General features: G+C 44.0%; 2 protein-coding genes across 2 annotated transcripts in view; one reads left to right on the top strand and one right to left on the bottom strand.

Annotated features, from left to right (window-relative positions):
• Positions 1-22577, bottom strand: part of LOC121438319 (NXPE family member 4-like) — a 246656-nt gene that overhangs the window by 39012 nt on the left and 185067 nt on the right. The gene's annotated exons all lie outside the window — the stretch shown is intronic.
• The window catches only part of LOC121438320 (NXPE family member 2-like), a 39880-nt gene continuing 27678 nt past the window's right edge, over positions 10376-22577 (top strand). The window contains exon 1 of the mRNA XM_041638610.1: positions 10376-10413. Coding sequence (XP_041494544.1) covers positions 10400-10413 — 14 coding nt within the window. The 5' untranslated portion in view covers positions 10376-10399. The remainder of the gene's footprint in view (positions 10414-22577) is intronic.

Below are 22577 nucleotides of genomic sequence, written 5' to 3'. Positions count from 1 at the left end.
TTCCAATGTGGGAAAGGTTTCGTAAAGGTTTTTATAGTTACAGAACAAGAGCAAGCCACAAATCAAAGTGTTCTCAACTACCTCGGAAGAAATGCTGAGTAGGAGAGTGGCAGCAAAGCAGCAAACTCTTTTTTTCCACTCTTAGATGCTCTCCCATGAGAAATTCTTAGTTTTGGGTTAATGGAAGTGAGGGATCTGCTAAGTTAAGGGAAGTTTTACCTGGTAACTAAAAGATCATTAAGTCAGACACAGGCAGGCAGTGAGTGTGTTTTAAGTATTAAGTGAGTATTAAGGGGACTTAAGCCAGTCTAAGATCATTTTGGCTCTGATTGGCCATGATCCAACTCATCACAAGCATGGAATTCCAGTCAGTCAATCAGCCTGGTAGAATCTTTAGACATACATGTGGCTGTGCCCTCTGCCACCCCCGGAAACTTTGGTTCACACTAATAGGAAGAGAGGGAGTGTGGGTATCTCAGTGTCCAGCAGGGAGGCCAGACACATTCGATGGCCTTGTGCGTTTGCAGCCGTGAAAAGTGTTGGCGATCTTGTGACCTGGGGACAAGGCTGGGGTGGAGGGTCTATGCTGAGTAATTGCCAGAGTCACCGTTCAGAGGACCTCCTGGAGATCCACTTAGTGTCAGTGACTTCGGGTGAATGACAGACATTTGGTGTCAGAAGAAAACCTCCACTCTGTCTGTTCCTTTTTGGCTTTTTAAAAACATCTTTCTGACTGGTGGGGGTTGTCTGTGTTCTCATTCCTTTCTCCCCACCTCTATCTATCTTTTCTTTCATTATTGACATAGGGTCTCATGTATGGGTGATTTTACCTGCATATATATCCGTGTACTACATGCATGCAGTCCCCATGGAAGCCAGAAGAGGCTGTCAGATGCTCTGAGGATGGATTTTATTTTATTTTTTTTTTTGAGGATTTCGTATGTGAGTACCACATTTATATCATTTTCACCTCTTCCTTTCTCCTCTCCAACTCCTCCCATGTAGCCCCCTTTCCGTCTCCTGTTCATGACCTCTTACTTAACTACTATTTACACACACACACACACACACACACACACACACAGCCTGCTGAGTCTATTTAGTCTTGCTCCTATGTGTATGTGTTGACCACTTAGGACTGGATAACCTCTCAGGGCCTCTTTCCTAGAGAAGGCTGATTCTTCCACTCCGGGCAGCTGGGATTAAAGGCGTGCACCACCACTACCTGGCTAGTGTCTTTCTTAGTCACTGTTCTATGGCTTTAAAGAGGCACCATGACCAAGGAAACTCTTAGAAAAGAAAACATTTAATTGGGGGCTTGCTTACAGTTTCAGAGACTTAGTCCATTATCATCAAGGCAGGGAGCATGGTGGTATTCATGTGCTGGAGAAGTGGCTGAGAGCTTAACATCCTGATTCACAGGTTAGGGGAAAGGGAGGGGACAGGAAGGAGGGAGGGAAGGAGGGGAAAAGAGGGAGAGAGAAAGAGAGAAAGGGAGAAAGGGAGAGAGAAGGAGAGAGGGAGAGAGAGGGAGAGAGGGATAGGCTGTGTGGCATGGGCTTTTGAAACTTCAAAGCCTACATCTGGGGACACACTTTCCCCAACAAGGCTGTAACAACTCCAGCAAGGCCACACCTATGAGCCTATGGGTCCATTCTTATTCAAACCACCACACTTAATATTCTGTATTGTTTTCCTGATTGGGCACATGGATTCTCAATACATGGGTTTCTAAGACTCCCAGGTTGACAAACTGACTGGATTGATAACTTTCAAACTTATAAAAGTATTTGGAGGATGAGATTTCTAAAGTGTAAAGCCTCTCATTCTCAATTTAACAATTTAAGATCAGAGCTGAGAAGGAACCCTAAGTAAATATTATAAACAGATTTACTGGGCCAAACCCCCGGGGGCAGGATTGTCCATGGAAGCCAGTGTCCATCCATCTGCACATGGCATTTTTATTCTCCCAGTAAACTCAACAGTCTTGTATTTTAGACAATAAAAAATTCACAGTATTTGCTGTTTGTATTGCATTCCAATTCCATCCCTTTGTTGTTGGTGGTGTTCTTGTCTGTTCTTTCTACCTGCTTCTAGAAAGCTCAGGACTCCACCTTTCCTAAACAAAAAGTAGCTCACATACTTGTGAATCAGAGGGACAATCTCTGAAAGTCTTGAAGGACGTGCTCCAGTGAGCAGGAGAAGGAGGAGATGGAGCAGGTGCAGAGCACAAAGACCACGGAGATAAGGCTGCGCTGGGGTCATGAAGGTGGCACCAGGCTATGTACTTGCAGAGGCGGCATTTGAAGCTGGACAGTAGATCTTACACTGACTCCACGGTCACTCTCCGCTCTTTATCCTAAGCGTTTCTGGCCTGAGGCACCTGCCTCCTACACAGATAAAGACACAGCTCACACTGGTCACCAGTTTTGAGGAGACACACCTTAGTTAAAATACGTGGTCTACTATGCACGGCGCTGCTCCCCCACCCCCATCAGTGGGTAAGGTTCCAGGGATCCTCATGACCTATGGTCAACTGCAGCATTGTGTCCTCCACGTCACCACAGTAAGATATATTGAGGTAGTGAGAGAGAGATTACATTTATATCGTTTTAATTTTAATTACAATATATTATTAGCAGTGTCCAAATGATACTGTGTCTGGTTTATAAAATGGACTTCAATATGGTTATAAATGCATGCATACGAAAACAAATAGTAGGTGCAGGTGCACCTTAATTTATGGTGGGTTTAAGTCTCAATAAACCCACTGTAAATTGGAAATATTATGAGGCATAAATGTATTGATTACAACTAACTTATCAAGTGTCCAAGCTTAGCAGCACGGTGCACTGTAGAACATTAGCTCTGTCCCTCCTTTTTCTTTCTTTCTTTTTTTTTTTTTGGTTTTTTGAGACAGGGTTTCTCTGTGGCTTTGCAGCCTGTCCTGGAACTAGCTCTTGTAGACCAGGCTGGTCTCGAACTCACAGAGATCTGCCTGCCTCTGCCTCCCGAGTGCTGGGATTAAAGGCGTGCGCCACCACCGCCCGGCTTGTCCCTCCTTTTTCTTCTTTTGAAAAAGTATTTGTCTATGTATGTGTGTGTTTATATGTGATGCATGAGCGTCCGTGGAGGCCAGAGACATGGAAGTCCCCTGGATCTGGAGTAACAGGCGGTTGTAAAATGCCTGAGGTGGGCCTGGGGTTCAAACTCTGGTCCTCTGTCAGAGCAGAACACATGTTTAACTAGCGAGTCATCTCTCCATACCCTCTCTCCTTTCTTTTTTCTGTTTTGTTTTGTTTTTTGTTTGGTTGTTTGAGACAGGGTCTCACTGTGTAGCCCTGGCAGGCCTGGAACTCACATAGAGGAGGTTCACCTTTAACCTACAGAGATCAATCTGCCTGTGCTTTCCAAGTGTTGAGCCTTTTTTAAAAAAAATCAGGTGCAAGTGTGCCATGGCATGTGTGTCAGTGTAGGTTGTAAGCGCATGCGTGCCATGGCATGTGTGTCAGTGTAGGTTGCAGGCGCATGCGTGCCATGGCATGTGTGTCAGTGTAGGTTGCAGGCGCATGCGTGCCATGGCATGTGTGTCAGTGTAGGTTGTAAGCGCATGCGTGCCATGGCATATGTGTCAGTGTAGGTTGTAAGCGCATGCGTGCCATGGCATGTGTGTCAGTGCAGGTTGTAAGCGCATGCGTGCCATGGCATGTGTGTCAGTGTAGGTTGTAAGCGCATGCGTGCCATGGCATGTGTGTCAGTGTAGGTTGTAAGCGCATGCGTACCATGGCATGTGTGTGTCAGTGTAGGTTGCAGGCGCATGCGTGCCATGGCATGTGTGTCAGTGTAGGTTGTAGGCACATGCGTGCTATGGCATGTGTGTGACGGTCAGATGACAACTTTCCAGAGCCGTCCATTTCCTTCCACTGTAGGTTCTGTGGCTCCACGTCAGCTCCCCAGGCTTGTTCAGCAAGTCCTTTTACTGGCAGAGCCATCTCACTGGCCCAGGTCTCCCCTGTGAGTGTGAGCACGCTGCCTCCCAAGGGAATATTCTACCGGGTGCGGTCTGGAAAATAGTTCCAAATTCAAAGCATGGTTTCCTCTGAATTGCTTCCCGTTATCATAAAATCTACAATTATTAGGAGGAATCACAGTGTCAGGGGCTGCTCGTATACAAGGAGGAGGTACTTGCCCTGGTCTCAGGCACTTACTAGATGTCTGGGAAGCCCTGCAGAGAAGGTGGTAGTAGTGTTTGGAAAGTTGTTCAAAATCCTTGGATCCCAAAGACCTCCTTGGGTTCCCAACTGGAGGTATATTACCTGAAGGAGATGTGAGGACTGGGGGCTGGGAGGGTAGCTCAGCAGCTCAGAGCATTGGCTGTGCAAGCATGAAGACCTAAGTTTGAACCCTCAGTATACACATTAAAAAACAACAACAACAACAACAACAAAATCCAGTCATGACTTACCTGTAACCCCAACACTTTGGAGGATAGAGACTGGGATTGCCTGGGCTTACTGCCTAGCCCAAGATTAACGACAGACTCTGCCTCAAGGGAATAAGACAATGAGAGAGGGAGAGTAGGGCATTGGCATTCTCCTTTGGTCTTCTCATGGGCACAACACACACGCACATGTGTTGTTGAAACTGTGCACATATAAGCACCTCCATTTATATACATATGTGCTGATATAACTGCACACATGTGTGTTCATGTGATAGCTTAACTGTGTACCCCCCCCACATACATACATATTATGGGTACAGATGCTGGTGTAACTTCACGACCATATACACAGACTCCCCCCCCCCCAAAAAAAAAGAAACCACAGTACTCTGCATCATGTTGCAACCGTTGTGGGTTTCACAAATGCGATCACAGCTGGGTGTGATGAGCATGCCTGTAACCTCAGAAAGCTGAGCTGGGTGGGAAGGGTGTGTGTGTCGCCGGGGGTTCTATGAATTCAAGACTGGCACAGGCTTCAGAGTGAGGTCTTGTCTTGAGTTCCCTCCTCCACCCCCCAAAAGCCGTTTACTCTCACCACTACTTTGAAAGCTCAGTAAGTAGATACACCTCTAGATGTTACTATGTAACATTGCAAACAGCCAAGGCAGGTGTTTCTGTGACCGTAAGTAAAATACATTGAAAATTCTAGCTCAATGTAATTACTTCCTTTTGTAATCCCTTATATTTTATTTTATACATTTAAGAACACTGTTTGTGGGGAGAAGGGGTCCACAGGTCACAAAAGAACTCCATGTACCAAATCCACAGAACATTCAAGTCCTCTGGTTTAGTATCCACCATATCTTTCTACTAATTGCGATAAATAGAAGGTTCCCATTTACAAGTTAAGCCCTGGCCCCAAATTTACAGCTGAAATAATTTTTTTTTCTCATTTAAATCTTGTTCTCAGGCAGAAGTAGAGCAGACCACCATAGTTTTAGCTGTAGACTATTCTACAGAGTGGGTTACCTTAAAAAAAACACATGCTTTCCTTTTCTTTTCAATTGCTTTGAAGTGTATGAGTGTTTGCCTACATGCCTACATGTGTATCGTGTGTGTATCTGGTACCCACAGAGGCCAGAAGAGAGTTTTGGTTCCCCTGGAACTGGAGTCACAGACAGCTGTAAACTGTCATGTGGCTATTAGAAACTGAACCAGGGTCCTCTTTCAAAAACAGCAAATGCTATCTACCCCCAAGCCATCTCTCCAGCCCCAACATGAACTTCCTTTAAAGTTTTATTTTCTTCCATTGAGGGGCATCTAGGTTGTTTCCAGGTTCTGGCTATTACAAATAATGCTGCTATGAACATAATTGAACAAATGCTTTTGTAGTATGATTGGGCATCTCTTGGGTATATTCCCAAGAGTGGTATTGCTGGATCCTGAAGTAGTTTGATTCCCAAATTCCTGAGAAACCACCACACTGATTTCCAAAGTGGTTGCACAAGTTTGCATTCCCACCAGCAATGGATGAGTGTTCCTGTTCCTCCACATCCTCTCCAGCATAGGCTATCATTGGTGTTTTTGATTTTAGCTATTCTGACAGGTGTAAGATGGTATCTCAAAGTTGTTTTGATTTGCATTTCCCTGATCGCTAAGGAGGTTGAACACGACCTTAAGTGTCTTTTGGCCATTTGAATTTTGTCTGATGAGAATTCTCTTTTCAGTTCAGTACCCCACTTTTTTAATTGGGTTAATTAGAATTTTAATGTCCAGTTTCTATCAGACCTTTGTCTGATGCGGGGTTGGTGAAGATCTTCTCCCATTCAGTAGGATGCCTTTTTGTCTTAATGACATTGTCCTTTGCTTTATAGAAGCTTCTCAGTTCCATGAGGTCCCATTTATTCAATGTTGCACTTGTTGTCTGTGCTACTGGGGAGAAGAATGGATAAAGAAAGTGTGGAATATATATACACATTAGAGTACTACTCAGTGGTAAAAAATAATGACATCTTTAATTTTGCATGTAAATGGATGGAAATAGAAAACACTATCCAGAGTGAGATAACCTAGACCCAAAAAGATGAATATGGAATGTACTCACTCATTAGTGGACTCTAGCCATAAACAAAGGACATTAAGCCTATATAATTCACAAGCCTAGAGAAGCCAAATAACAAGGTGAACCCAAAGAAAAACATATATAGATCTTCCTGGAAGTGGAAGCAAACAAGATCACCGGGCAAAAGTAGGGAGCATGGGGGTGGGGATAGAGGTGGGGGTGGGGATGGGGGAAGGGGAGAGGTAGAGAGAGAAGGGAGAAAGGAAAGACTGGAGAGAGCTTGGGGGAGTGGGAGGGTGGAGATGGAGGAAGGGCAGATATAGGAGCAGGGAAGAAGATATCTACATTAGGGGAGCCATTTTAGGGTTGGCAAGAGATTTGGCTCTAGAGGGGATTCCAGGTGTCCACGGGGATGTCCCCAGCTAGATCCTTGGGCAGCAGAGGAGAGGGTGCCTGAACTGGCCTTGCCCCACTATCACACTGATGATTATCTCGAATATCACTATAGAATCTTCGTCTGGCTGACAGATGGAGATAGAGACAGAGACCCTCATCAGAGCAACGAACTAAGCTCCCAAGGTCTAGTTGAAGAGCAGAAGGAGGGAGAAGATGAGCAAGGAAGTCAGGACCGCAAGGGGTTGGTCCAGCCACTGAGACAGTGTGCCTGTTCTAATGGGAGCTCACCAAATCCAACTGGACCAGGACTGAATGAGCATGGGATCAAACTGGACTCTCTGAATGTGGCTGACAATGGGGGCTGACTGAGAAGCCATTGATAAAGGCACTGGGACTTGTTTCTACCACATGTACTGGCTTTTTGGGACCCTAGTCTATTTGGATACAAAGCTTCCTAGGTCTGGATGTAGGGGGGGTACTTCCCACAGGGCAGGGTTCCCCGCCCTCTCTTAGGGAGGGAGGGGAAGGGAGGATGAGTGGGGGAGCTGGAGGGGAATGGGAGGAGGGGAGGAAGTGTAAATTTTTGAATGGCAAATAAATAAATAAATAAATAAAGTTTTATTTTCTAAAAAATATATTCTATTTTCTTTCTCAGGGAGATCCACGCAGCTTCCCCTGAGCCCTCCTTGTTACTTAGCCTGTGGATTGTAGCATGGTTTTTCTTTACTTTACAGCTAATATCTACTTATGAGTGAGTGCATATCATGTTTGTCTCTTTGAGTCTGGGTTAATTTAGGATGATTTTTTTTCTAATTCCATCCATTTTCCTGCAAATTTCATGATGTCACTGTTTTTAATGGCTGAGTAATGTTCCACTGTGTAGATGAACCACATTTTCTTTATTCATTCTTTGGTTGAGGGACATCTAGGTTGTTTCTCAGTTTCTGGCTATTATGAACAAAGCTTCTATGAAAATAGTTAAGCAAGCGTCCTTGTGGTAGGATGAAACACCCTTTGGGTATATGCCCAGGAGTGATATAGTTGGGTCTTGAGGTAGATCAATTCCCAATTTTCTGAGAAACTGCCTTATTGATTTCCAATGTGTCTGTACAAGTTAGCACTCCCATCAGCAGTGGAGGAGTGGTCCCCTTGTTCCACATTCTCACCAGCATGAGCTGTCACCTGTGTTTTTGATCTTAGCTCTTTTGATGGGTGTAAGATGGAATCTCTGTCATTTTGATTTGCATTAACCTGATGGCTAAGGATGCTGAAGTTTTCTTTTAAGTGTTTCTCAGCCATTTGAAATTCCTGGGGATGGGTGGGGATGGGAGCCAGCGGGATCAAGTGGGGGTGGGGGCGGGGGTAGAGGATGGGAGAGACTAATGGACTTGGGGGGCACTTGAGGGGCAATGGAGAAACCTAGTGTAGTATAAGCTCCCCGGAATCTATGAGGGTAACCCTAGCAAAGTCTCCTAATAACAGAGAATACAGAGCTGGCTATCTTCTGTAACCAGGCAAAGCTTCCAACTGAGGGACTGGAACATCAACCCATCCACAAAAACGTTCGACCTACTATCTGTCCTGCCTGCAAGATGTGTTAGGGTAATTGTGGTGCAGAACTTGGAGTTACCAACCAATAACTGGTCCAACTTGAGGCCCAAACCATGAGAGAGAGCCCATGTCTGACATTGCTTGGGGACCAGGAATCAGAGGCTGGACAGCCTAGAGACCCAGAATAGAACCAAACACCACAAATGGAAAAAAATCAATGAAATAATTCCTAATGATATTCTGCTATACTCATAGGTCAGTGCCTAGCCCAATTGTCATTAGAGAGCTATCATCTGACAATTGACGGGAGCGGATACAGAGATCCACAGTCAACACTAGGCGAAGCCAGGGGATTCCCACAGAAGAGGGGTGGGGGAAGGATTTCAGGAGCTAGAGGGGTCAAGGACACCACAAGAAAACTCACAGAATCAACTAACCAGGGCTCATAGGGCCTCGCAGAAACAGAAGCATCAATCATGGAGTTTGTATGGGTATGAGCTAAGTCCTCTGAATATATGTTATGGTTGTGTAGCTTGGTATTCTTGTATAACCCCTAACTGTAGGAACAGGGGTTGTTTCTGATTCTTTTGCTTACACTTGGGACTCTTTTCCTCATTCAGCCTTGATATGAGAGTATAAGACTTTGTGCCTAGTCTTCTCATATATTGTTATGCTGGGTTAGGTTGATATCCCTGGGGGGCCTGCTTGCTCTTTTTTTTTTTTGAAGGAAACAAAAGAGGAGTGGATCATGGGGGAGGGGAAGATGGGAGAAGGGACTGGGAGGAGTGGAGGGAGGGGAATCAAGGTCAGAATGTAATTTATGAGAGAAGAATAAAAAATGTATTATCTACCCAGGGATCCTGTCTTCTGACACATTTTGTTTCATTTGAAATGAACCCCAAAGGGCTAGGGCTAGCTGCCCCAGGCATCGCCATTCCTGTAGTAATGTAAAACATCTGGAGAGCCTATAGGCTGGTAGTTTTGCCTGACCTCCCAGAAACCAGTGTCGTAGGCTGACTCTGGAACTTGAAACGCTAAGAAGCAAGGACAGCTGGAACACGAAACTGACTCAGGGCTGAGGAGGACAGGAAGAAAATGAAACTGCCGTGCGAGCGGATAAGAATAATCAGGCTAGCTTTTCTTGCTCTACTTGCCACACATGCGCTGTGTTTATAACACATGTAATCAGCCTACATTTTCTTATCTGCACTCCCCTGATGCATGCAGATCAGGTAAAATTCAACCCATAAACAGCCTCAGAATTCTCAACATGGCCCTCCATGGAGCATCTTGTCACGCCCGTTAAGCTTACTTGACATCTTCCAGGTCGTGCGTCCCTATCCGTAGCCCTCTCCTTGGAACTAACGTTTTAAAAGGAACCATTAAAGGTTAGGTGGGGCTCATTGCGGGTGTGGGAATTTGTGAGACTTTGTGATAGAGGTACTGTACCTACTTACAGCCTCTTCTGTGCCACCTCCACTCAGGAGAGCCTGGAGTGGAGCAAGGGAGGGGAGAGAGCTTCTTGCTGTGGCGCCGACCTTGGGGAGCGACGGGGCTGGCTTAAGGAGAAAAACACCAGGTCCTCCCTGGACCCTTTGGCCTAAGAGGAAGCATTTATGCTAGTTCAGGGGGCAAAAGGGTGAGGTGGGGTGGTGGGGGGAGCTGGCAGCAAACACTAAGACTCTCAAGTCATTGTGGTTGGGGAAGTGTAGAAGAGAAAGATCTGCAATTGCCTTAAAGACATACAGGAAACCAGGCTGGGGAAGAGGCAGGAAACTGACTTGAGTCGAGCCAGACGGAAACTTACTAATGCTGGGTTTGTGGGGAGATGTGGTAACAACTTTACTCAGAACGATCTTTCCACCTGCAAATGTCCACAAGGAGTCAGATGCAAAACATGACCGCAGTGATATACTGGAGGTCTGCTAGATGTTCAAAGTGAAGACATGGCTGCTCTAAGGTATGGTCGGTGGAGGGGAAGGTTTTCAAATTCTAGAGATGAGGGAGTCTACAGCCGGGGCATCTGGAAGAGTCCAGAGCAGGGAAAGAAATTAGGAGGCCAAATTTGGCCATGAGATAGATGAGAAAGAGTGGAGGAGAGTGAGGGAGGCAGAGAAAGCGGGGAAGACAAAAGAGAGGACCAAGGGCAGGGTGTGTGTGTGTGTGTGTGTGTGTGTGTGTGTGTGTAAGGTTGGCAACAGAGTGCACGCAAAACTGCCAGGGATGTGTTTGTAGGAATGAGAAGCTGGGAAGTTTAGGGGAGACAGCAGGGGAGAAGCGCTGAGAAGGCGCTGCTGCTGAGTGCATTTGGAGGCCAGCATGCTAATAGGCACCACAATTAGCCTTTTCTCCTGAATTTCATTTGGACACGACCCTGGAGAGATGAGAGGCGTTTATATAGACTGATACAGAGGGCCAGCAAAGGAAACCTGGGTTTAGAAGGGAAAGCAAGTGCTTACTGCAGAGCAGCTCTGGAGACCTCCCGGGTGGAAGCTTCAACGGGAAGGGTGGACAACAGATGTTCTGGGTTATTGACAAGAGAGGGATGTCTAGTGGGGGACCTGCGACAAGTGCCACCCATTATGGCAATTAAACATTATAACAAGCCCATGTGACCAGACCTTGGGTGTATTTGCATTACTGATTTGGTGTTTGCTGACTGGAGAGGAGGGATGGATGATTGGAGAGGTGAGGAGTCACCATTGACGGTACTCAGCAGATGCCAATCTTCTGATTCATGCCTGCTCCCGGACACTGTTGATGATTCTGAAGCTGATGGAACTCTACTGGAGAAGACTACTCAGGTCATTAGATGGGAGGGTTGGGGAGAACTTTCTGTGCTTGAGTTCTCTGTTGTTGGCAATGATTTTCAGAATCCAGGAAAGTGTTGAGAGAGGATGAGTTTCTTCCCTTCCTGACTTAGAGAAATAAGACAGGAGGTAAACTTACTGAATTCTGAGGACTCTGACCTTATCAATGGATTAATCCGGTAATGGATTAATAAGATTCATAATATAATAGATTGCTGAAGGGTGGTGAGAGCTAGGCACTGGAGCCAATCGGAGTGGGGAAGATCACTGATGATTATTATGGGTATCATGATCTGGCCTCTTCTTGTATTCCCCTCTGTCTTCTGTTCTTGTCTGTTGTGAGATAAGTAACCTTCTCATCCACACACACTCCTGCTTCTTTGATATTCTCCCTCGCCATAAACCCAGCTGTATAAAGCCAAGCGGCTTGGATGAGACCCAATAAAACCAAGAGTTAAAATAAATCTTAACTTCCTTTATTTAAGTTGTTCTTACCACGAATTTGGTCACATTAATGGAAAAGTAATTAAAATAAAATCTCAAGAGAAGATTAGTGAATGGAATTCAAAAATATATGGAACAGTTAGACAATCATGATTGTATTTAGACTCCACCGTGGAAACACACCTCTACAGGAAGGTTTCCAGAAAGATTTAGCTGAAAAGGGAAGACTTGCTCAGAATGCTAGCGGTACAGCAGTCATGGGTTCGGGTCCTGGACTAAATCAAAAGGAGGAAGCAAGTTGGGTAGCAGCCTTTGGTGCTCATTGTTTCCTGACAGTGGATGCAATGTGGCCAGTTGCCTCCCGCTCCTGCCGTCATGCCCTCCCCACCATGATGGACTATGCTCCTTCTCGACTACAAGGCCTTGGAACCCTTCCTCCCGGGCATGGTTTTTGTCGGGAATGCTGTCACAGCAACACTAAAAGTTACTGGAGTGTGGCTCTTCCTAGAATCACGTTTCATTCAGCATTAGAAAATGAGTTGGTGAAATCTCCATACCCCATAGAACAAGCTCAGTAGATATAAAATATTCTTTGACACAGTTTAATATTTCTCGTGTTAAAAGCTTGAGATAGACTAGGAATAGAAAAGAATGTTCGTAGCTCTATAAGTGAATTAAGAAAGCTCGTTTGAAATGCCACATGGACCTGGGTGAAAGACTGAACCTGTGCCACTAATACTGGGACAAAGTCAGCAGTGTTGCTTTGGCTTCTTTTAGCCAATATCTTATTCAGAGTCTTGTTAAGAAATGAAATAAGGAGCAGATGCAGAGACCCACAGATGAACATTAGGTGGAGCTCAGGGAATCCAGCAGAAGAGAGCAAGGAAGAATTGTAGGAGCTAGGGAGGTCAAAGGCACCTCAAGAAAATTCACATAATCAACTAACCAGGGCTCATTGGGGCCTCACAGAGACTGAACTGACAATCAGGGAGCCTGTATGAGTCTGAGCTAGGTCCCCTGCATATATGATGTGGTTGTATAACTTGGTCTTCTTATGGGGCTCCTAACAGTTGGAATGGGGGCTATCTCTGACTCTTTTGCCTGCTTTTGGAACTGTTTTCTTCTTACTGGATTGCCTTGTCCAGCCTTAATATGAGGGGAAGTGTTTAGTCTTATTACAACTTGCTATGTCATGTTTGGTTGATATCCCTGGGAGGCCTGCCCATTTTTGAAGGGAAATGGAGGAGGGGGTGGATCTGGGGGAAGAGGGGAGGGTTGATGGGGGTGATTAGGAGGAGTGGAGGGAGGGGAAACTGCAGTTGGGATGTAATGTATAAGGTACAAATAAAAGACTTAAAAAATGAAATGAAATAAAAGACAAACTGAGGGGGAAAGAGAGACAACTGTTTCCTTTCACAGACATCACTGTTGACATAAAAACCCGAGAATTCATTAAAAACAAAGAAGGCAACCAAACAAAATGAAACCTAACTATCAGAACTATTTACTGTCAACAAGACTCAAGTTGGTATAATGTTTTACTTCTGTGCTGCCAATCATCAGTTTAAGATTGAAGTGAAAAGTACAGAATGACTCAGACTGGCAGCAAAAGCCAAGACCAAGGAAACATCCAAGCTCTGCATCCACACCCACACGTGCGCAAATCCTGGCTAAAGCCGTCACAGGCGGCAGAAACAAACAGGACATGCTTAGGAGTGGGGAGGTTCCATGTTAGTGACAATGTTCTGCCCAGATTAACCTACAGACTCAGTAGAATTCAATTCTAAACTCAGCAAGGTGCTTTGTTACAGAAATAAATAGTCTGGTTCTGAGATTCAGGTGGAAAGGCAGGGAAAGTAGAAGGCCAGTTTTGAGACAGAAGAGCAAAGCCGGTAGACTCTGCAAAGGTCTCTGCCTCCAGGGTGTGAGACTGAAGATAGGCACTAAGCCAGACAAAGCGACTTTGTCTCCCAGACAAGCAGTGAGCCCAGGATCCGCAATGAGTCACTCTGAAAAGCTACTTGAGCAGGCACATTCCTCTGTCTCATCACAACTGAGGGACTTCCAAAGCCCTTCACCCTGGCTTTTGTTTCTTAGCACAGGTTGGGTCATTGAGTGTAACTTGACTCCAGAAGGGATGTATCTTGAACCATTCCTACCTTTTTTCCTACTCAAGCCATGGTATTCTGAATGCATGTTGTTCTAGAACCGAGCAGGATTTGGACAGTATGGATTGGCTAAGGCCCTTCAGGGACCCTCTTTACAGGCTCACAGTAGTTAATCTTGGGACTCTCCATAGCATAGCTATAGTAACTGTTATGCCCAAATCCGCGAAGTCCCCGCAAAAGCCAACAAGGAAACCGAGTCCTGTATGTAAAAGCAAAGAGCCTTTATTTTAATCCAGTTTGCAAATTCGGTCTCTCTGCATGTGCAATGTATTGGAATAACCGGAGAGCTCCGAGTTCAATTAGAATTGGGTTTTTATAGTTGTAAAGGTGGGGGTGAGGGGTCGCTGAGGTTCAGGACCCCTGATTGGCTGACATTTGTCTAGTGGTGTCCTGGTGAGGTGTGCTGGCTGGTGATCCTATCTCCAGCAGTTGGAATGCTAGGCATTTCCTTTGCATGGGTGGGGGTCGGGTTATCTCAGCTTTCCTGCTACCAGGTATTGCTTCAGAGTAAACTACTGAGACTAAGACCTCTTATTAAATTTATCGAGGGCCGCGTTCTACTCTGGCAGTTGATAATGGTTGGAAATAAAGAATTTCCGTTGGGTGACCTGCCCATACTTAGCTTATCATGGCTGGCCCCCACAGGAACTAGGACAATATGATATCAGTGGAGAGACAGACATGAATCAATACAACGAATATAGACTCATGCACGTGTGTATGGTCAACAGGTTCTTGATAATAGTAGAAATATAGTTAATTGGAGAAAATTTGTCTTTTCAAGAAAATATGCTGGAAAATTTGGCATTTACATATAAAAGAAATTAATCTTGACCCATGCTTATCCATACAGAAAAATTAACTCAAAATGTATCATAAACTTAAATGCAAAATAAAAAAAATCTAGTAGCAAGCCTGGAAGAAAATCTTTGTGATATTGGATTATGTAATAATTTCTTTGATATGATACTATTAGTACTAAAAAAGTTGATAACTTGAACCTTAACAGCAGTAAAAGCTTTGGGGTTGGGAATGTAACTCAGCTGGTAAAAAGCTTGCCTAACATGTATGAAGTGCTGTGTTCAAGTCCCAGCGTTGAATAATAACATGGGAGGGATGGTGCATCCCAGTGCTTGGAAGATGGAAGCAGGAATATCAGAAGTTCAGGGCCAGACTGGGATACTTGAGGCTCTTTCAATAACAAAAACCAATTAAAATTTACTTTTTAAAATTACTGACTGCCAAGAATACACACAGTATTTTCTCCAAGTCTTGAAGATGTGTACACTCCCACTCAGCAAAAAGGAAATGACCCAAGTTTGAAAAAATGGAGATATTTAAAAATATTTCATCGAAGAAGATATGTGTAGTAATAGGATACAGGACATAATAATGAGAATAGCAAAATGGAAGGGAGGAGGACTATGAAAGGAGAGAGAAAGATCTAGAGATGGGGGAGGAATAAAAGGAGAAGAAAGAGAAGGAACATCATTCCATCTTTTCTTTCATATGTGGAACTGAAAGACCCGGATAAATTCAGACTTCTCTAGTAGAAAGAGTAGAGCCAAAAAAAATCTAGCAGGGAGAGAAGAACCAAAAATTCAGGAACTAGCTGACCATAAAGTTAGATTATAATCTTGAGAATAATCTTGAAAAACAGGGAGTTACCCCCTTTGTGATTATCACTGATATTTTTGGAATTATCCAATAATGGCCTCCGTACCCCCTTTGGGTTATTGGGTTATGGTTTCTTCCCTTAAATAAAATACCCCTTCTCCCAGCTACTCGGGGTCGAACTCCTCTACCCCTGTGTGGGAAATGAGTTTTCGCCCCAGTGCACTGGTTCCTGTCCTGTCAATAAACCTCGTGGGATTGCAGCAAGGACAGTCTCTCGTTAGTTCCTGGGGGGTCGTGTTATCCCGAGACTTGAGTGAGAGTCTCCCCACTCCGGGGGTCTTTCAGAACATGCACACATACACCCCACCCAAAACAGAAGGAGAAACTATTTGGGCATGAAATGGGCATGGAAGGAGACCAGTTTGAGAAGGAGAGGGATAAGAGTAGTTAAAGGGTTAATGTATGCACATGTATTTATAACTGAAATAATGGACTTATTTAGAATATTAACAACTGACATCAAAAGATGTTCAGTGTCATTAGCTTCATTAGGGGTAGGGGAGTCACAGTGAGATTTTCTACCTATTAGAATATTAGCTCCCAGCCTGCTCACTGGCATAAATCTTTAATCCCAGCTCCCAAAAGGCAGAGGCAGAAGGTTTGAGTGTGAAGCCAGCCTGGGGTGCATACGGAGAATCTGTCTCAGAGAACCAAGAGCTGGGGAGGAGTGCTGAGAGAGAGAGAGAAAGAGAGAGAGAGAGAGAGAGAGAGAGAGAGAGAGAGAGAACAGACACAGAGACTCTGAGAAGATTTGAATTTCTTGTGATGTAAATGGTGTGGAAATAGACTTTGCACACAGTAGTCACAGTCTAAGAGATACAAATTTTAGTTCAGTGAAAACCCTGTGCATGAATGCTACCAGGACTTAAGTGCAATTGCCTCAAAACAACAGACAATTCCAAACTCCTCCAAAGGGGGAAACCCCTGGGCCACACCCAGAGGAAGAAATAGTAAGTGGTAAAAATATAGACAAGTAATTAACAGTAGGGATCTCAGTCAGCAGATGCTAAGAAAAAGAACATAAACTAAACTAGAAAATAGAAAAATCAGCGAGGGGTTGGAGGAGCTGGGGGTAGGGACAAGGGCTTGCCACACCGTGATGAGTGACAGTTTGTGCCATGTCTTTAACTGTGGTGGTGGCTGCATTCTTGTCAAAAAAGTCATGAAACTATAATGAAATGTCAAATTTTGCTTCCTATAAATTGCGCCTCAATTTTTTTGACTTAAAAAAAAAAAACCTGGACACAGTGTCACTTTCTATACCTGCACCCTGTGAGCCTATTTGGAAAATAGCGAGGACAAGGACTCAAGAAGCACAGATTCCTTAGAATGACACCCACACGATTATGTATGCTCTTCAACTCATGACATTGTCTGTCGTCTTTATTCCTGTCTGGCAAACAAGAGCGTAAACTAAGATTTCATAACAGATCCATAGAATAGCTTTGCTACTATTTTTTTTAATTATCATGACATCATCTTGGAAGATATAGAAAATGTCTATTTGTGATAAAATTTAAACATTATCTGCACATCTCTGAAATATTCTCTTGTTCAATTATATGATGAATTGTTTGAACCAAGCATGATTGATGATTGCGGTTACTTTTAACCCCAGCACTGAGGCACTGGAGGCAGGAGGATCAGGGCAGCCTTCACCACAAAGCAAGCGTGAGCAGCCTGGGCTACATGAGATTCCATCTCAAAGAAAAAAATGGGGCTGGGGAAATTGCTCAGTGGGGAAAGGTTCTTGCTGTCCAGCCTGACAAGCTGAGTTTGATCCCTGGGACCCACAATGTGGAAGGAGAGAACTTACTCCCATAAGTTGTCTTCTCACCACCACACACACACAATGGCACTCAGAATAAATGCACAGTTAAAGATTAAAAACCACAAGGATTGCCAGGCGGTGGTGGCGCACGCCTTTAACCCCAGCACTCGGAAGGCAGAGGCAGGCGGATCTCTGTGAGTTTGAGGCCAGCCTGGTCTACAACAGATAGTTCGGGAGGCTCCAAAAGCTACAGAAAAACCCTGTCTCGAAAAACCCTGTCTCGAAAAACCAAAACCAAACCAAAACAAAAAATCAACAAAACCCACAAGGATTGAAATGCCAATTTCCTTGAACAGTGTCTCCAATTGTTTATTCTTAATTGATTAACAATGTTGTATATCCAGAAATTGTCCAAAGTTCAAAATGCTTGTGGTTTCTATCCTTCCAGCAGATTGCTTGTCAAATACTGATTAAGGCGGCAATCAGAGAGCTGGAGAGATGGCTCAGTGGCTAACTGTATTTATTCAGCCATAGATAAGGCTGCACTTCCCAGTTCTAATGGTAGGCACGTGAGAACAGGCCCTCGGGCACAAAGGGCCCTGCGTGACCCATGTGCACGCATGTGTAGTTACATCCATGTATGACTCAGCTAAACCCTTGCACACATGTATGAGTTGCCCGTGATGTAGTCACGCCAGTCCCCTGAGCGCATGTGCTAGGCAGCTTTTAAAAGCAGGATGAGTCATCTTTTGCTCTCTCTCTCTGCACATTGATCACCAGGCCTGTACGCACTCCCCTCTAATAAACTCCTAAGCGGGTTTGTTGGTGTTCCATGTCTCCTTCTCACTCGGACCAGGTAATTTCACTAACAGCACTGGCTGCTCCTCCAGAAGATTTGGGTTTAACTCTTAGCACCAAGATGGCGGCAGCTCCCAACCACCAGTAACTCTAGTTCCAGGGGATCCAATGTCCTCTCTTGGCTTCCAAGGACACCAGGCACACAAGTGGTGCATAGACATAGAAATAAATAAATAAATGAAATTTAAAAATGAAAAACTCCAAAAAATGTGAAGATCTGACAGCCTGAGAGAGACGTGTACTTTGAGAATGACTTCTGCAGCTTCTCTGAAGCCCACACAGGTGACATCAGGTATCGGGAGGACGGGACATGAAGAGCCAGCGTAGGTGGGAGACAGGGTAGTAGATTATACCTGGAGGTTTCATAACTGGAGTCACTTGGACACAGTGTGTAGGTGGCAAACATCCAGAGATGAAGGGGAGGTCAAAATCCAGGAACTCAGACAGAGAGTTGGGCTGTGGAGGATAGAAGTTCCTCACTGGAAAGGGCCCCTTCTATAATACAGGTCCTGAACTAGGTCAAACTACCATTTATTGAACTTGTACTATGTACTTCGACCTTGGCTTGTACGAAAACATTTATGAATGTGACAAACCTGCAGACTCACGCTATGACTTCTATTTTACAAGCAAGAAAACTGAGCAAGGGTCAGGGTCAGGAGAGGAACTCAGAACTTCCTCATTCTCATGCCTTTGTCTTAGGCACACTATCTTGCTTCTTGGAATCTTTAGCTCTAGAGAGCATTTTCCAGACTTTTGGAGTTCTCTCCACCTCTTCAGATAGCCATTCCACTCTTCCCATGGGACCCTTCTCCTTCTCTGGGTCTTGACATAGTGTTCCATTTTGCCATCAGTTTTATGTGTGTGTGTGTATGTGTGTGTGTGTGTAACACACATGTGTGTGCATGTCACAGCAGCATATGTAGATCAGAGGACAAATCAAAGAAGGTTCTGTCTTTTATCCTGTAGGTTCCTCCAGGAACCAAAAGTCAAGTCTTTAGACTTGGTAGAAAGTGCCTTTATCCACTAGCCATCTTGCCAGCCTACTTTGCTTTTTACAACCTATATATCTCCACTCTCTTGCAGTAAAGTCATTCCTTTATACAACATCATTTTTCTGGACACAGAAGCATCCTCATCTGTACAATGCTTCTTGCTAAACTGAGCTATGCTCCTCTCCTCCAACAGTAAATCCCTGTAATTGTTCTTATTTTTGTAGTGAGTCTTCTTCTTCTTCTTCTTCTTCTTCTTCTTCTTCTTCTTCTTCTTCTTCTTCTTCTTCCTCTTCCTCTTCCTCCTCCTCCTCCTCCTCCTCCTCCTCCTCCTCCTCCTCCTTCTTCTCAGGATAATTCAATGTGATCATTACAAAATTTGGATCTATAGATTAGACGGATGTGTTTTAAAATATTATCTGTGACGTTTCAAACAAAAGGTATCCCCTCATAATGTGAGATCCCTACAAGTGAAGTCCACTGTACTGCACCCCTTTTAAAAAGATTTATATGACTGTGTCCATCAACTTTTTTCATTTTTATGACTTATAACCTGAAGAAGAAAATCAACAGGCTTATTTTGGCTCATGGCTTCTGCCCATGTTTGCCTGGCCCTGTTGCTTTTCCAATATGGTGAGGAAGAAAGAGCATCATGGTGGGGGCACCTTATGATGGATCACCTCAACACAGCTGTGGTGGAGGGAGAATGAAGGGAGGAAGGGGAGAGATTGTGAATGAGGATAAGCAGGAGTGAGTTCTCCAAACTCTAGTGGCAAGATACACCCTTCCAGACAAGTCTCATGTGACCTACTACCTCCAATTAGGCTTTTTGTCTCAATAATGGCACCAAAATAATGAATTCATTCATAGTTCAACCCCCTGATAAGATCAGAACCCTTATGACCCAATCATTTCTAAAAGTCTAGCACCAGCAGCCAAGACTTTACTCCATGAAGAGAACATTAACAAACAAAAGTCTGTATTAGTATTTGGATTATAACGAGGCCCCGACATTGTAGGAACACTTTACACTTGGGTCTCCAGAGATGAAAGCTCAACCAAGATCTAAGCAGTTAGTTTCTGAGGTGGTCTTGGAGAAAACTAACATTGCTGGCATATGTACCTAAAAATTCCACAAGAATTTAGGATCACAACTTATCTCGAGTTGCTCCTACTGTACTTATGTTTTCTTCTTATATTTAAACCTCAGGTGGAACTAAGTTCTTATTTAAATCATAATTGGCAAGAGCACCAAAGTACAAATTACATTTCATTCATTTTGTACCTCTGTATGAAGCACAAGTACATAAGGCACACCCTTTCACACTTCCCAACTTCACAAAGGTCAACCCTTACTGACAGTCTTCAGACAGAGTAATAAAGAACAGCTGAGCTCTTAAGTGTATTCTTTCTTTATTCTTGTATTTGTCCAACACACTTTTATTGAGCCTTTATTATATGCCTGGTATTACCCAACTTTGCAAGTGCTTTGATGACCATATGATCCAGTGATGTATTTAAATATCAAAAATTATTTACATGATGTTAGACTGTGACTGACAGAGAGTGTTGGGACAGTGTTTTTCTTTTTACGAACCTGAAGAAACCTTTCTGAACTTTTCTAATTTATTGTTACTGGAAGAAAACCCGCAAGAGTAACACAGTACATATAAATAGGGGTTTTATAATATGGTCATATTTAATAACTGGATACATTTCTTCTAAAACAATTATTTGAACTTTAATTCTGATATAGTATACTTCCAAATAGCAGTTCAGTTGGTGTCATCTCTTAATTAAAACATGTTACAAAAAAAACTGTTCATAATTCTCTGAACTCCTCTACAGTTGAATGTCTCTCGTTTTTAATACAGCTTCTAACCAGTGTAATCTGATGGGGCTGAAGTGTATGGGTTGGTCCTAGGAAGAGTCGCAGTGTCCCCTGGCTTTGATCCTGGGTTGTTCACTTTGGTGGAAGCCCACTATGCTGTTGTAAAGGTGTTCACACAGCTTGGGGAAGGTCTGAATCATCCTGAACCTCTTGCTAACATACAGTTCCTGCTTTAGAGATACATATACAAGAACAGATGAGCATGAGAACTGTGGTGATATAATGGAAATTAAGATAGATTCTCTGGGGAAAAAAAATCCCCAGTTTGAATCAGAGAGTAGAGGATTCTGGGAAACTTCTTAGAAATGATAGCCAAGGGCTGGGGAGATGGTCCAATGGGTAAAGCACATGCCGTGTAAGCATGAAGACTGAAATTTGACCCCCACAACTCCTGCAAAACTACATAGGCATGGCAGCTGCCTGTGATCCCGGCACTCAGGGAAGGCAGCGGCCAGGGAACCTTGGGGCAAGGTGGGTAGCTAGATTAATCAAGCCGGTGAGGTCCCTGAGAGACTCTGCCTTAATAAATAAAGTGGAGAACAAGCAAGGAAGATACCCAATGTGAAACTCAGGCCTCCATAACTGTGTATACACACATTCAAACACACATATACATGTGCACACATATTACCCACACATGCACCCCCAAAAGAAAATGATGATGAGGGTAGGGAATGGAGAGGGTGGGGGAGTGTAACTTGGTGATAGAATATTTTCCCAGCAAGGCTCTAAGTTCAGTCTATAGACTTCACATATAAATAAACAAACAAACAAATCCTGAGTGAATCCAAGCAGGTAGACAGCATCACTGTTATGAAGCTATTCCCCTTCATACCAAGTTATCTTCTGCCTTTGTGATCTTGGAGCAGGGACTGTGAGGACTTTATCTGTTTTGTTTTGTTTTTGTTTGTTTGTTTTCATTAGAATCTATCCTTATGAGCATTGCAGTGAGACTTCAGGCTGAAAGAGAGGAATGAACTTCTCTTGTCAATCTCCTTCCTGTTATTGCTGGTGAAAGCCAATATTCTAACGCCACTGAAGATCTTAGGGTCAAAGCCCGGGAAGGCCCAGCAACTTAAGCCTGGCCACCCATCCCAAACAGACCAATCACAGAGACAGGTAATAGTGAAATGCAGAGAAAGGACATGTGTTCAAGAATCATAATTTAATTATCTAATCACAAAAGAAAAAGAGGCACTTCAACAGATAAAGTAGAAATACCATACATAGGAGTGATTAGTGGGGACCATAACATGTTGGCAAGTTTGGAATTGTCTAAGAGATGGACGAAGTTCTGGAAAGACACCAACTACCAGAACCGAATTACAGAATAGGAGAAAATCTGAATAAAGCTGCACTAGGCTAGGAGCTTAAGTAGCAATCAAAAACCTCCCAGCAGGGGTTGGAGAGACGGTTCAAGGGTTAATAACACTGACTGCTCCTCCAGAGACCCTGGTTCGAGTCCCGATACCCACATAGTGACTCATATCCATTTATAACTCTGGTTCCAAGG

The sequence above is a fragment of the Microtus oregoni genome, unplaced genomic scaffold, assembly GCF_018167655.1.
Source record: "Microtus oregoni isolate MIOR12 unplaced genomic scaffold, Mior012 000055F_ref0000237, whole genome shotgun sequence".
NCBI classification, from domain to species: Eukaryota; Metazoa; Chordata; class Mammalia; order Rodentia; family Cricetidae; genus Microtus; species Microtus oregoni.
This window is presented reverse-complemented; position numbering and strand designations above follow the sequence as displayed.